A 16,103-nucleotide genomic window follows, 5' to 3' on the forward strand; every position below is an offset into this window, starting at 1 on the left:
ATTGTACTTAAAATACAAATAATGGCATGGTTACACACCGATCAGCCACAACATAAAAACCACCTGCCTAATATTGAGTAGGTCACCCTACTCTGACCCGTGCAAGCATTGGCTCCACAAGACCTCTGAAGGTGTCCTGTGGTATCTGGCACCAACACGCAGCAGATCCTTTAAGTCCTGTAATGCCGTTTTTCACACCAAAGTTAGCGGGTTGACCCAGGCTTTTTAAACCCGGGTCAACCCGCTAAAAATAGGTCATTGAAACCTTTCCTATTGCCAGGAGAAATGCCGTGTTTTTCTACGTGCGTCAGGTTAGTCGTCATGAACACGTCGGAAAAGGGGCATGTCATGGTTCCAGTGTGATCGGGAATAAACCAGTAGAGGAGACAGCAACTTAAAACCAACGACGACATAAAACTGTAACACTTGAAAAAATAGTACTTTGAGCCGTTCAAAAGAATCAGATCGTTCATGAACGACCCAAAACTCGAATAGAACCAGTATAGAGCATGGATACGCCACGCTGTGTGCGCTGGTGTGCGCAACAGTTCTTCGACGGAGGGGAGCGGGGACCAGCTGGGGACGATGCTGGAGCTCCCGGCGGGGAGCATGGGGGTTCTCCGCTGTGCCCCCCCCCCCCGTGTGATCCCCACACTAGCAACATTTCACGGTCTCCCATGCGGAAAAGTCAATAACTTCTGATTTTGATTTTACATTTTAGATTTGGGTATGAAATGATGGAACGATACACGGATATTCCTGTCTGTTTACGTGCCAGCGTCCGGAATTTCAACACCTGTCGGTAAAGGGGCCAAAACTAGCGGGTTGACCCGGGTGTCCTGTTTAAATCAGAGCCGATTGGGGGTAAAAACTTGTGTCTATTGCTGGGTCATTTCACCCGGGACTGAGACCCGGGTTTTTCCTTTCTCACTGATGACAAATGCTGGACGTTAGCGGATGTACTGGGTTTTTGGTGCAGTGGGATAAGGGTATAAGCTGTGAGGTGGGCCCCCCATGGATCAGGCTCGTTGTTCCAGCACATCCCACAAATGCCCGATCAGATAGAGATCTGGGGAATTTGGAGGCCAAGTCAACAGCTTGAAATCTTTGTCATGTTCCTCAAACCATTACTGAACATTTTTTGCAGTGTGGCAGGGCACATTATTCTGCTGAAAGAGGCCACTGCCATCAGGGAATACCGTTGCCATGAAGGGGTGTACAGTACTTGGTCTGCAACAATGTTAGGTCCGTGGTAGGTATCAAAGTAACACACTGCCTCCACCAGCTTGGCTTCTTCCCATAGTGCATCCTGGTGCCGTCTCTTCCCCAGGTAAACGACGCACGCGCATGATTCATCAGACCAGGACACCTTCTTCCATTGCTCCATGGTCCAGTTCTGACGCTCACGTGTCCATTGTAGGTGCTTTCAGCGGTGGACAGGGGTCAGCATGGACACTGACCGGTCTGCGGCTACACAGCTCCATACGCAGCAAGCTGTGATGCACTGTGTGTTCTGACACCTTTCTATCATAGCAGCATCAACTTTTTCAGCAATTTGTGCGACAGTAGTTCTTCTGTGGGATCGGACCAGACGGGCTAGACGTCTGGTCCACGTGCATTAATGAGCCTTGGGCACCTATGACCCTGTCGCCGGTTCACAGGTTGCCCTTCCTTGGACCACTTTTGGTAGGTACTAACCACTGCATACCGGGAACACCCCACACACCTGCTGTTTTGGAGATGCTCTGACCAAGTCGTCTAGCCATCACAATTTGGCAAAGGTGCTCAGATCCTTATGCTTTACCATTTTTCCTGCTTCCAACACATCAACTTCAACAACTGACTGTTCACTTGCTGCCTAATATACCCACTCCTTGACAGGTTCCATTGGAAAGAGATGAGCAAAATTCAGCGTATATCTTTCTGTTCTGTTCTGTTAACTCATCAAGGCTGAAATACACTTCACGCAGAGTATGCGTAGGTCATGGCTGACGTGAATTAAGTTCGCACGATCCTGCAGCTGTGTTAAGACAGGATTGCAAGGATCGTGAAAACAATGGAATTTTAGCCTTGGATTGTGTTGAACCAGTTATGTAATTTAAGGATACCAGTACACAGTATATCAGTATGTGACTTTGGGTTTGAATCATAGTTTCAATGATATTACCGGCGTGTTGTCCTCAAAGTTTGAATCCCATGCAATCACAATTTCAACATCCTCATTGGAGCCACCAAGCTCCTTGATGACCTCTGGATTAATCTAACACGGTTTCAAGTCCAGGTGGGCTGTTGTGACCAGGGGACTGATGTGAGGCGCTTGGCATCAAGGGGTTCCATCACGTCAAATGCTGGTTGTAGGTGTAGATTCCACATAAATATGAAAACAAAACATAAATATTTTACATTTACACCATCAAACTACATAGTGCATTGTCTGAAGAGGATATGTGATTGCCATCACTGCCAGTACCAGGGTGGCTGTTGCAAAGCAGGTGCTAGAATGTACAATGTTGGTGCTAGAAGAAGCAGGTTTAGGAGAGAAGGTGCAGAGGAGGTATAGAAGAGCAGATACTGGATCACAACAATGCGACCGGAGTATAAATGGTTTCGACTTTTATATTATTCACTTGAGTACTTTCATGTATTAAACAACAACTACCTTTTACAGTAATAAGTTATTTTGACTGTTTGAGAAAAGGGAAGGTCGTGTGTGTATTTTAGAGCGACGTTAATTGCAAGGGTACGAAGTGATAGGGGGCTCAGGTTGGTCAGAATTTAAATATTTGTAATTCAAATATCTCAATAACAGAATACATGTATCCTTCGAATCTCCTCAGCTGCAGCCAATATCCTGTGTTTAAAATAACACAAACCTGTTCTCCGGCACCATGAGCACTAGCTGATGAAAGCCCACGTGTGATCGATACCCCAGCATCTTCACCGGTGCACTCTCAATATAGTGCGTATCGTCTGACACTGTGTTTTGAGCACAAGTGAAATCTGAGCAATTTTTTGCTTGGTTTGCTCATTTACACTTAATTTGATTTATTTGGAAATCACAAATGTCAAAATGTGAAGTTGGTGGCTGCGTCTTTTCTTGAGTTACCATTTTTGGGAAAAAAAAAAAAAAAAAAGGTCCTTAGGTCCTTCAATCTCTGCAACAGTTTTTCAACTATTGTTCCTCCTCCGTTCTTTGTTCTGACTTGCTGGTAACCATCTCCAGTAAAGTGTAGCCGGCCAACTTCGATCTTCCGGGTTGTTCTCGGGGCTGGCTTATTCTGTGGCCGTGCCATCACAGGCCAACAGGTAGACCCTGCAGCCTTTGGTCTTCTTCCCATTTAATCGCGTCAGACTCATTTGTGATCAGTGAGCGCGAACACATTTGTGGCAGTCCGCTCCCCCTGAGGTGGAATATTAGTTTTCATTCAGTCATCCATCATTAGAGAGAGCATTGACTTGTTAATCTGCAGAGATGCAAAATAGAACCGATTAAATGTTGTGGATTAACACAAACACGTCAGCCATGTCACATCAAAGGTCACATGATCGATAGCGCAGGTGCCTGAGCAAAAAACACCCTTACACATGGGTGCACACCTTTCTACCCAACATGCACAGAAATGGCACGCAGATGACAGGGTCTATTGGTTCATCTAGATTAAATTATGATAGTTTATGTGAATATGAATAGAATGACCAATGACGGATTAAGTTAATGAGCCATTATATAACACTATTCAAATTAAAATAAAAATTTCTTTAAACATATTGTCTTTGAACGGAGATATGAATACTTAATAAAATATCAGTATATACGTGGCTATTAACAAGTAACATGAAAACAAATCAACAAATCATGAAAACTTAAAACACTTCATTTGGCTACAACTCGGGAAGTGGAAATAATAAAAGTAAAGATGTGTTTTTGAGCTCTGTGTCGAGCCCCACTCTGTATTTATTTACTCGGTGTTGCATGAAAACTGAGTTGCAAGCGTACCTTGTCCCACTTCTTAATTGGATGTTCTCTTCTGTGACTTCCCTTGACCGCAGAAAATGTTTTCAATCCTCCCCCATATTACCAGATTATCTTCATGAGAAAGAAAGTCCATAACGTTCACTGTGCGAAGTCAAAGCATGGCGGGAATGACAGAAAAGCATTGCTACGAAACGTAATGAGCAGTTACGTTACCGTCTAGCAGACACTTTTATCCAAAGCGACTGAACAAAAATAGTTCAAAATTGACACTGCCTACTGTTTAAGAAGGGTACCGTTGGAGAACCTACCGTTGAATGATGAATACAGACTGAATTATGACGGCGATTGACGCGACGGGCTCCTCCCAGCAGCCGGAACCGGAAGTGATGTTCTTCTTCTTCGCTGGCGGTTATTGCACGTATGCGAGAGAGCGCAATAATATTGCAAGAGAATGCAAAAGTATTGCAAGAGAACGCAAAAACGTCCCCAATTTTTTGTTTTTCTCATCATGTCCCTAATAAGGCTCCATAGTAGTTTGAGGCTAATGTATTTGCATTGGCCGATCCATCCAGGGACACCTAGGGTTTCATAAATGCGCTTCGATTTCCACAAGTGATCGGCAGCCCTCGCTGATGTACGATCATTTCAAGAGCGTTTCTAAGCACTTTTATTTTTTGGGAAAGACAAACTGCATGATTAGGATTTTACGATCGTCTTAACCTTTAGATGCTGTCGGGAAACAAGGCCCGGATTAGTTGCGTCCAAAGAGTTACTGTTAATTGTGGTGGGATTTGGTCATTTGTGTGATTAGTAGGTCGCAATGTTTTCTGCGTGTTATTCCCAACCTGGAATGAACACACGGACCTGGAGGTAAGGAGGTTGTGGAATGCGGCTGCAAACGTGGCAGGGGGGAGTCGATTTTCTCTCCCTCCACTGAGAAGAGCTGCTCGTCTTTGGAGGACAAAACTAAACAAAGCGTGATTTATTGAGAAACCCTCACCCTCTTCTGCTCCCTCCAGCGGCTGCGCAGCCGGTCGTCCAGCCTCCGCGCGGCGGACGCCCACTGTGCCGCCAGCCGACGCATCCGTCTCTTCATGAAGCTCAGAGACTCCTTCCCGGCGCCCACCTGCTCCAGCAGGGCCCCGATGTCGGAGCGGAACGCCGCCTGAAAGACCAGAGAGCCGATATTTTTATTTTTCAGAAAAGGTCATTAAAACCATTGTCATAGCTAATGCGTGTTTATCGACAACCTCGGCGGAACGGCACGGCCGGCGAGCGACCTTTCTTTACCCTCCGCCGAACCATTCTCTGCGTAGAATTGTATTTATTGGAAAAACGGTCAATCTTCCAGGCAGCCTGGCATTTAGACGAAGTTTACTCTGAAATGCACACACACTCAAGCGGGAGTTTCTAATCCCACCCCGCATGTACATCAAAGCAGATCCGCGCAGGTGGAGCGTGCGGGCGGAGGAGGATAAAAGTGCGGCGGATGGCAGGTCTATAAGCGGCGCGGCAGAAAGGTGAAGCCAGACCTCCTCGACACAACGCTCTCGAAGAGCTGGGAGTGATTACTGCGGCATGCGGTGATTGTCCTCCACGGACGGTCGCTGGAGACGTGGTGAAGATTTAGGCGGTTGCGGTGGTGGAGTGTGACCGTTACAGATTTTTCACGGGGCAGAGCTGCTCGGCTGAATTCTTTTTTTTTTTTCTGCCTATATTTCGTTACTCGTAGGAACGATGAAAGGTATTTTGAGTCACTCGTACTCTAAGTCGGTGGTTCTTAACGTGGGGTAATATTTCAACTTCACCATAATCTAATTTGGAAGACGTTAGCACCACTGTAGAGTGTACAATAATGACTGTATTGATCAGTTTCACTGTCAACCCTCGAACTATAGCGCAGACAGGTGTCGAAATATGGACAAAATCACATCCAAGAATAACAATAAAAACCCCAAATCGTTTCAAATGGGCTCGGTGGCCTCGGCGGCGGATCAAATTGAGGTTCCTTGTGTGAAAAGGAGAATCACAGCTCTGAGTAGGAGTGCTTTTTTTTTTTTTCACGGAGCCAGAGGAATATAATTCATCTTTCGTTCTCAATTGGGCGGATTGTGTTACTTCTATCTTCTAAGTACACATTTTGGATCCTATTTGCACCTGAAATGTTGTTTTGAGTAGCGATGGCTGCCGGTGCAGAGCCGAGCCCGTGGTATCGTACGTTATTATGCTTGCGCCCAAGGAGCCAGGCCCGTCGCGGAAGTGGCCTGGAGGGACTCCCCGGAACGAGTCTCTCCGCTCGAGCCGGGTAATACGGGTTCAAATGGTATCCACGAAACCAGCGCTGATACAAATACCCAGATGCACACACACACACACACACTCTCATGTCGTTGTGTACGTGCCTGTGTGCCGCTCGTCTAAGTTTGGTTGAACGCACACACACAGAAACACACGGGCGGCGATACAGACAGAGAGACACACGGACAAACACACACATCACGATGCAGAGGCGCACTTTGACAATGCGGGAGGATAATTGTTCTTTGAAGCGCCTTGTGTACACCAAATCCAAATACAGGAGACCCCGAGGATGTGGTGGGATTAGAGACGGTGAATAATATAGGCAGGTGATTAGAATACAAGGCAAGGATGTGGAACGTATTCACTTCAGGGCCCCAGCGCCGGCATCACGGGGCTCCGGGGAGGAGCAGAGGAGAGGGGAGAGGGGCGGAGAGGAAGAAAGAGGAGAGGAGAGGAGAGGAGAGGAGAGAAGGGGAGAGGAGGGGAGAGGAGAGGAGGGGAGAGGAGAGGAGAGGAGAGGAGAGGAGAGGAGAGGAGGAGAGAGGAGAGGAGGGGAGAGGTGCGGAGAGGTAGGGAGAGGAGAGGAGGAGAGAGGAGAGGAGGGGAGAGGTGCGGAGAGGTAGGGAGAGGAGAGGAGAGGAGAGGAGAGGAGAGGAGGGGAGAGGAGAGGAGAGGAGAGGAGGGGAGGGGAGAGGAGAGGTGAGAAGAGGAGAGGAGAGGAGGAGAGAGGAGAGGAGATGAGGGGGTGGGGTGGGGAGAGGAGAGGAGAGGAGAGTAGAGGAAGAAAGACGAAAGAAGAGAAGAGGTGAGGAGGGGGAGAGCGAGAGACGGAGTCAAGAAAACATTTTGCTGTGCGGCCGTGAAGGAAAACAAACAGCAGCAACTCAATCATTCAAGACAGAGACGGCGCCGTGTCTGACACCGAAAAACAGAAAAAAACAATATCAGACATGCCACAAAATAGACAGACAGACAGACAGACAGACAGACAGACAGACAGACAGATAGATAGATAGACAGATAGATAGATAGATAGATAGATAGATAGAAGCAGTAGACCAATTGTACTCTATACAGTTGGTCTTATTGTCAACATGAAAAAACTAGGGTTTATATTTCTACAATTTTCTTAATTGAGATTCATGAATAAATCGGTTTCCTTTTTCATCATCAATTCATCATTTTGAAATTTCAAGGAAAATATACACTCCGAATGAAATGAGTCAATTGAACATTCCTGGGGTGTAGTCGTGCACACACACTCTGTTGAGTAAGCCCAGCGCCTTCAACACCATCAAGTTTGGGTCTCAAATGATAAATTGGAGAGAGCGTTCGCCTGTGGTGTTTAAATACGTCCGTGGAGCCATCTGGCCGAGCTTTAAACCAAAACACAAAACCATTGATCACCGGCACTTGGTTCATCTGGCATGCAGTGTTGTCACAAAGATAAAAGATTTAAAAACATCGAGCAAAACAGATATCATAATTCAGCCCAAACAACTTTCTGTTTTCAGAATTTACCATGAAGCAGCCAGAAAATTGTGATTCACAGACTCTATACAGACTCTATACAGACTATATACAGACTATAGTCTGTATATAGTCTGCATATAGTCTGTTTGTTTTACAGTACAGACTATATACAGACCATATACAGACTATATACACACTATATACATAGAATATACAGACGTTATATAGTTCAGACTACATATAGATCATATATAGAATATATATAGTATAACATACAGACTATATACAGACTACATACACACTATAGACATACTATATACATACTATATACAGTACAGACTACATATAGACCATAAACAGATTAAATACAGACTATATACAGACGATATACAGACTATATACAGAATATATACAGACTGTATATAGACTGTATATAGACTCTATACAGACTATATATAGACAACCTTGCAAAAAACAATTCTATAACTTGCTTGAAAAACATAGTAAATGGATATATACAGATTATATATAGACCATATACAGTCTATATACAGATTGTATATAGACTATACAAACTATAAACAGACAATATATATACTATATACAGACTACATACACACTATAGACATACTATATACAGACTATATACAGACTACAAAAAGACTATATATAGACTATATACAGAATATATATAGACTATATACAGACTATATACAGAATATATACAGACTGTATATAGACTGTATATAGACTATATACAGACTATATATAGACAACCTTGCAAAAAACAATTCTTCCCTGGTTTTCCTCTCATTACATTCGGTGATTCATTTGAATATGAAATATCATTGACCACTTTAAGGAGCTTGTGGCAGTACCTCTGGAGACAACCAGGAGGTACAAGAGGCTTCGTGGAGGGCACTACGGTGGCAGTTTGAAAAGTTCCGCACGCTGTTCCACGGTTCTAAACAACCGATACAACCAGCCTGTGAAAAAACAACATGGCAGGTTGGACTGGACTGGCTACCTGTTTCTTGGGGAGAGGCTTGTTGGTGGGCGCGACCGTCTCGTTCCTCCAGGCCAGCGGGGGGCAGAACCACTCGATCTCGCTCAGGTAGATGAGGAAGGAGCAGTCGGAACCGTCCACGCCGTAAAACGCGTAGCACGGGTCTGAGGTCCAGCGGGCCCGCATCCACTGGAAACAGGAGAGAGTGTGAGGACCCGTGTCATCAGGTCACGTTTAATATCACGGCCCGCTATCACAGATGTACGGCAAGTACGCGGCCGTGTCCGTCGGGTCCTGGAGGCACCGCATGCTGTCAATGGAGGGTGGAGATAAGAGGATTGTCATGATACATCGTGTACAATGTGTTGGTGTCCTCCACGTCCTTCACGTCCATCTAGCTGAGTGGAACGTACAAAGGAAGGGTTGAGCATTTGGACGTATATACAGATATATATAGATACTGTATATATATAGTGGATGTTTAGCCATATAGAGGTACGGTTTAGGAGCTGTAGACTCACATCCACTTTGCTCGGACAGTCCGGATAACGGGGATCTTTGGGAACCTCGCATTGTCCCAGGATGCCGTCCCTCACTGCGGACGAAAAAAATAAATCAAAGCCCATTTTGTCAAAACCAGCAACATGAGAACTTTAGCGTAATTAAATATCAACAACCAAAATTCGCCGTTGGTGATTTTGGCTTTCTCCGACACTTTACACACAGAAAAGCTTACACACATTTCTGAGCAAAAGATGATATCGGGTGTGTCAAATTTGCGGGGAACAACTTCAACTTCAACTACTAGAACTTATTTACTACAACTCTAAATGGCCTGTCTGTGCCACGGCTTCATACTACCTTGACAATGTACTATATGCGCTTTTTTTCCATTTGTCCTTAACAGACACTGTAAAGCCTTTTGGGGTTTGGATCCTCAGTAGGATCTCTCTCCCTCGCGCTCTGTTTTCTATTAGTTGGCGGTCCACTGATGGGAGGGTAAGGAAACGCTAGAATGGGATAGGATCAGACCCGACGGACAACCCAGCGATGAATGACTGTGTAGGAACCGTGAGAGCAGGGAGAGCATTGCGTCAATAAGGGAAACACCAGAGTGGCTTGAGGGCAGCTCGCCCCACCGCCCCGCCAGCAGGTATCACCCTGCTGGAGAGACTCCCGTTAGCCTCTGAAGAACGTCCGGGGTCCAAGGACAAGAGCCTGCGGTGCACCACACACGCCCCCCCCCCAGCACATACTGGTATGTATGTAAAGAGAAACGCCTTCATGCTCAATATTACTGGGACGGCTGACAGACCATGATCCATCTATGTAGATCCCATAAACACCTCGACCTTGGACAGTCGAATTGGTGTGTGCACGTGGGGGTAAAAATTTGCTTCAGATGAAAAAGTGACGGTAAAACGCTTCATTTAGTATCCATCTCATGCGTTCCCTTACATATCTAATATTGTAACTGTATATTATATTATTAGTAATTAACTATTAACAGTTATTATCCAACTATAAAGGCTGGATGGCTCTGTCTGTCGTCCGTCTGTATATACGTCCTTGGATTATCTCGACAACCGTTCATTCGATCTACTTCACCCTCGGCGGTCGTAGGGTCGCTGGGGACCCAAGAAGGACGTGCAGCATCCCATTCATTGCAATTTGGCCACGCGACTGTAATATTAATAAACTTTGAATAAACCGCGAACAGCAAGCCAGTGGAGGGCGGGGCTTCGAGGCCTTGCGGCTCATCACACTTTGAACGGGCGTGCGCTCGCGCCGAATAAATGAGAGACGCAGGGCAGGCGAGTGTTCACAGTCGTCCGGGGCGGGATATGTTTTGCGAAGCGCGTGCGGGGTACTGAGGCTCGGACCTCGCACGGGGACATGGCGGTATATTAGTTGCAGCAGATTACACCGCGCATCCGCAAGCAGTTCATCTGCACCGCTTTTCTGCCAAGTCTCTATTTTTCATTTGTTGCAGGTGCAGGAATGTCAACACTGCCTGTAGGACGGAGACGCCAGGCACATGCGATCCTCACTTGGAAACAGCGTACACGTATTACTCATTACCGCCTGGCTCCAGGCCCCAAATGACGAAGGCAGAAAGACGAAGACTGTCGCATATTTCTCTGGTAAATGGGGAAGGTGTTTCAGAGAGACAACCCTCAGTACGTACCTTTGTATCATTTGGCTTTGGCATCCAGTCTCTACTTCTCATCACTCCCGCGCAAAGTGTGTCAAAAATAGGCATCCTGAGAAAGCTTTGAAATATGCAAGTGATGAGCTCAAATCCCCCGTTTGATAGAAGAGGGCGCCAGGTTGATGCGGGAGGAGTGGACCATTGCAACACGGAGGCCTTGGAGTGATTTCATAAACCGCCTCAGCCTCCTAAAAAACGAGGGTTGAAGGATGCCATTGCACCCTGGCCTCCACGTTGTAATCATTGCAAGGGAAGTTCAGGGATGATTCCTTCGTCGTGAACACCGACCTGTTCCTGTTCACAATTCCGGGGGAGGGGGGGGGGGGGGGGGTGGGGGGGGGGGGTTGTCACTCCGGAGCCCACCAGGCCGGTGGGGCTCAAGGACTATCTGAAGAAACGTGCACGTCGGCAACAGGAGATCAGACGACAAGGTTAAGATAGCGGATGTGTTTGCCCTCAGATAGATTGAGAACCAGTATTAAAGTTTGGCTTTGGCCAAAAAACGTTCCAACTGTTTGATTTCAGACGTTTTCAGCATTTAGGAATGTTGCAATTTCCGGGAAACATATACAAATCCTTTTTTTAATGAAATCTCGATGGTCATTATCCATCAATTTAATTCTCTCGCTGCTACATGGCATTTTCCGATGATGGAATAGGCGGTTCAGATGTTGGGATATTAAACATTTTCCACCCACTTCCTATTACAATAAACTGCTTAATCTCTGACAAAGGCTTCTGGGCTTAGCGTCAAATTGCAAGAAAAGAGCTTTCCGACGCTTAACGTCATGAAGACAGTGAGAAGACTGTCACAACATTGTAATGCATCAGCGATAATGTCAATTTTGCTGCAAAAAACCCGAAATAAATCCATCGAAGTCTCACAGGAGATTAATTCCTGGAGCTGGCCTCCCAGGGGGTCTGAGGCTCTAACAGGGTTAATGCCGGAGTCAACCGGTCCTTAGAACTGTTCCCTGGACATGACATCTCTCTGTGTTTGGCATTAGAAGGATGGACAGAGCATTACGAGGCTTCTGGAGCCACTTAACGAGCTTTTCATCAGGCAGGTCTTCCCTTCTGATGGGGCTTTGAGATTGTTCCGTGGTTCATAAAATCATCGTTAGATCTTCCCTTGCATTCCCCGCTTCCTGTCTCCCGGTGCATCCTTTCTCTTCCTCCCTTAGTAGTTCAGCGCTTCCTGCCCGCTCACCTCAGCCCGGCTCCAGTCGCACTAATTGAAGGAGCAGTCGCCGCTCTTCCGCTACCACGGTGCCAGGCCTCGCTGAGCACAAAGACAAAGAATCATCTGCCGCTCGGTGTGATTAACATAATAACGACAGCCCGAGCACTATTAAAAAAAGAGTTTCTGTCTGCCGCGGTGTCTAAACTTGGCCCGGTTTTGACTAACCGGTGGAGAAAAAAAGTCCAATTTGTCACACAATAGCTTTGACTTCCTTGACGTGAGGCATTATGACGGTGGGTGAAAGTATTTTTTTTCCACTTTGAAAGCCACACTGTGTGTTGAATTACAGCCAACCGGTGTAATATGCCGAGCGCCTTATCGCGAAAAGGTGCTGGCGGAGGCAGGCAGAAACGTTGTGACAGATGAATTCAATTTCATAGGACTTCTTAATAAAGGAAAGGGAGCAAAGGCCAACGCAGAAACCCGACAGCGGGCAATTCCACTTTGCGAGACCATAATTTGATGGTAAACGCTAAACATTATGTAAGGGTACGGTCACAGAAGGGGAATGACAGGGGAAATGCACTCCACATCTTTAACCTTGAAAGGAACGACAGGTAATAATGTCTCGTCACGTCGTAAATATCATTGAGACAGGACAGAGCGGGAGAGATGCCTCCCTCTATAGGTCTGGTTCCCAAATAAATGGATGCAGAGGATGTGAGAAATTGTGTGTGTGCGTATGCTCTGTGAGTTAAAAAAAACAAAAAACCTATAAGTTCATATACTCCGGTGAATCTTTACATGTGTGTGTGTTCCTGTGTGCATGTGCTGGGTGTTTGTGTGTGTGTGTGTGTGTGTGTGTGTGTGTGTGTGTGTGTGTGTGTGTGTGTGTGTGTGTGTGTGTGTGTCTAGAGTATAGGTGACAGGTCTATCTTATGTGTGGGCGAGTCCAATGAATAAGGTTCACAAAACCACACCCCACTGCCACTGCATGCATTCAGGGACCTTTACATGTGTTTGCCATCTGTGTGTGCACGTGTTTGTGTGTGTGCGCGTGTTTGTGTGTGTGTGTGTGTGTGTGTGTGTGTGTGCGAGCATGCGTGCGTGCATGCGTGCATGCGTGTGTACCTCTGTTGGTGGCCACGCTGCGTTGCAGGATCTGCTCCACCCTCATGGCCATGTCAGTCATGTTCTGAGCCAGAGCCTGGATCCTCTGCACCAAGCCCGCCGGCTGGATCCTGCACACACACACACACACACACACACACACACACACACACACACACACACACACACACACACACACACACACACACACACACACACACACACACAATGAATGATATTTACATATTTTAACTTAGAGACGCTCAAAAGTAATTTGATTGGACAAGTTGTAGTGCTGAGGCACATTGCATGCATGCTGTACATTATACATAATATCATATTTTATACATTATATGCATGTGTGCTGATGGAACAGCTGATTAACTGAGTTAGCAGCTTGCAGTCGTGAAACTGTTTCTGTTTGCTGATGGAATCCTAAAAGTACTAGTTTTGCTGATAATTAGCTTTGTTCATAGAACTATCATTGAAAAGCAACGGCAGGCAGCATACCGTATGTATGTCTACAATATAATCACAGCCTCGCTGATCAACAGTATGACACCACTCAATAATTTAAGTATAATACATAGCAAATACAATGCATAATATATATCAAATATAATACAGTGAACATATACAGAACATGCAAATCCTGCCTGTAATGAACTCGCATCCCGTCCTTTAAAACCCACACACACTATGCTATAGCAGGTTCTGCAGCGAAAGTTCTTTAAGTTCTAATAAAATCAACTATTCCTTCTCTTCAACTCTTTTCTTTTCCATCCTTTTCCTCCGATAAGCTCAAACAGTGGAGGAAATTGCTAATTGCGTGGAACTAGTTTGAAGCGTGAAATAGCAAAGCTCTTAAACACTGACAGACGCAATGTTTTTGCTGAGATAAAACAAAGCGACGCGGCAACGAGAACGGAGCTCAATTAGAACGTTTGCAAAATGTATTTCACTTCACTGAATGCACAGCTCCCCAAACATCGGCTGAGTTAAACAGAAGAACTGTGGGAGCGAAGGGTAGAGAGAGAGAGAGAGAGAGAGAGAGCGAGAGAGAGAGAGGGAGAGAGAGAGAGAAAGGCAATGAGATGCTTTGATTTCTATTGATCTTGTATGTATTCTATGTACTTTTATTGTATCTATATCAAAAAGTGCTTTAGTGATTACATTTCACTGCATAACATGGGGAGTTTTGCAATATACAAAATATTGCAAAACTTCCCTAATGAAGTAGAGAAAGGCCAAGGCGTACACAGTTAAACATTACCACTGGCTGTAAAGAACATCAGGCCTTTTGTTTCCCTTTTAGCCCCCAGGGGCCAATTAAATCACTGTAAAACAACAAAACAAACGTTTTGCCACAGACTATTTCCATGTATTTATCCATTAATGTATTTATTGACTCATTCATTTTATTTAAAAGTTAATATCTGTGGCGGACCCTCCTGCCACACGCACTCGAGTGGCGTTTTCAGGGCCCTCCCGCACAGAAACACCGGCAGAGATTTTGCAAACACACCAGTTTATTGTAGAGAGCAGAGAGGGCTAGATGTCACACGCCGGGAGCAGAGGGACACATGTCATGACAGAGGCGCTCCCCGTGTGTGTGTGGGGATGGATGATTTACCTGTTGCTCTTTTATTGCTCTAATGAGCAACAGGCATACAGCCTCCCTGATCCCAGGCCCAATTACCTAGACCCAAGACATGTGCGGCTGCTTAAAGCACACCACCCCCACACCACAATAATGTTTAGTTTTGTGCCCTCGAAAATGTGCGTTATCAAGAACGTTGTTCAGTTTCTTGTTCAGAAAGAAAGAAAGAAAGAAAGAAAGAATAGTATACTGTATATTTATATATATATACTGTATATATCTTCTGCTGCTCCATATTTAAAGCAAAGTTGAGTGGGAGGTGATGTCCAGTGGACAGCACTGCCAGACCAAACACACAGAGCCTGCAGGAGAAACAGAGCCTCTCTTCCTCCAAGTGAATATGGACAAAGAGAGGGAGGGAAAGAAAAGAGAGAGAGAGCGAGAGAGAGAGAGCGAGAGAGAGAGAGAGAGACAGAGAGAGAGAGAGAGAGAGATAGAGAGAGCGAGAGAGATGGTCTGTTGCCATGGAGACTGTGCGGCGCACCACCATGGGATGGCAGCTTCAACTTGTCCAGCGGAAAAAAAAAACTCCCCCTCCAACAGCACCTCCACCCCCACCACCACCACCACCACCACACTCTCCTTCCCACCGGTGGTCTCGAGGTCTCACACTCCTCGGTTAAACAAATGGCGCAAAGGCGATGGGGGTTTGGGGAAAGGTAAAATCTGTCCTCCACCCAAACTCCCAACTAAAACTCTGGAAGTCAGGTGAGCAGTGAGTTTGGGCATCGCGGCTCGATGTACTCAGCCATAAACAAAGGAGAGGGAGGGGAATGCAGAGGGGAGGGGATAGAACCCAGAGGGGAGGAGGAGGGAAGGGAATTGAATAAAATGGATGGGACGGGTCCTCTCGATCTTCCAAACTGTACCGGAGCACCAACCGAGCGGTGGACGTGTTCATAAGCATATCGTCTGAAGTCCACGCTCTATGAGTGCGGTCTGTTATCGACTACGGCACGTGATGCTCCGGAAGAGTTGTGGTGACCAACTTCCAAGACCTCCTGTGGTTTTTTCATATCCTGCTATGTTTACGAGCTTAGCAAACCTTTACGGGCGGGTGTTGAAGCCGATGGCGGAAGTATTTTACACTGCACTGCAGCTGTCGGCCACTAGATGCTGCTCCAGAATCCTCCCACTTAAAGAGCAACTATCAGTTGTTGTTCTTTTTGTTTTTTGACGAAT

The 16,103-nt window shown here is 46.0% G+C and overlaps 1 protein-coding gene across 1 annotated transcript in view; it reads right to left on the minus strand.

The window, feature by feature from the left end:
- The window catches only part of mgat5b (alpha-1,6-mannosylglycoprotein 6-beta-N-acetylglucosaminyltransferase B), a gene marked incomplete at both ends in the record, with an annotated part of 114,918 nt that overhangs the window by 63,697 nt on the left and 35,118 nt on the right, over positions 1 to 16,103 (minus strand). The window contains 4 exons of the mRNA XM_080009702.1: positions 4,977 to 5,141; positions 8,778 to 8,945; positions 9,278 to 9,351; positions 13,283 to 13,392. Of these exons, the coding sequence (XP_079865828.1) occupies positions 4,977 to 5,141; positions 8,778 to 8,945; positions 9,278 to 9,351; positions 13,283 to 13,392 (517 nt within the window). The remainder of the gene's footprint in view (positions 1 to 4,976; positions 5,142 to 8,777; positions 8,946 to 9,277; positions 9,352 to 13,282; positions 13,393 to 16,103) is intronic.

This window comes from Zeus faber (assembly GCF_960531495.2).
Source record: "Zeus faber genome assembly, chromosome: 11".
In the NCBI taxonomy this organism is placed as follows: domain Eukaryota; kingdom Metazoa; phylum Chordata; class Actinopteri; order Zeiformes; family Zeidae; genus Zeus; species Zeus faber.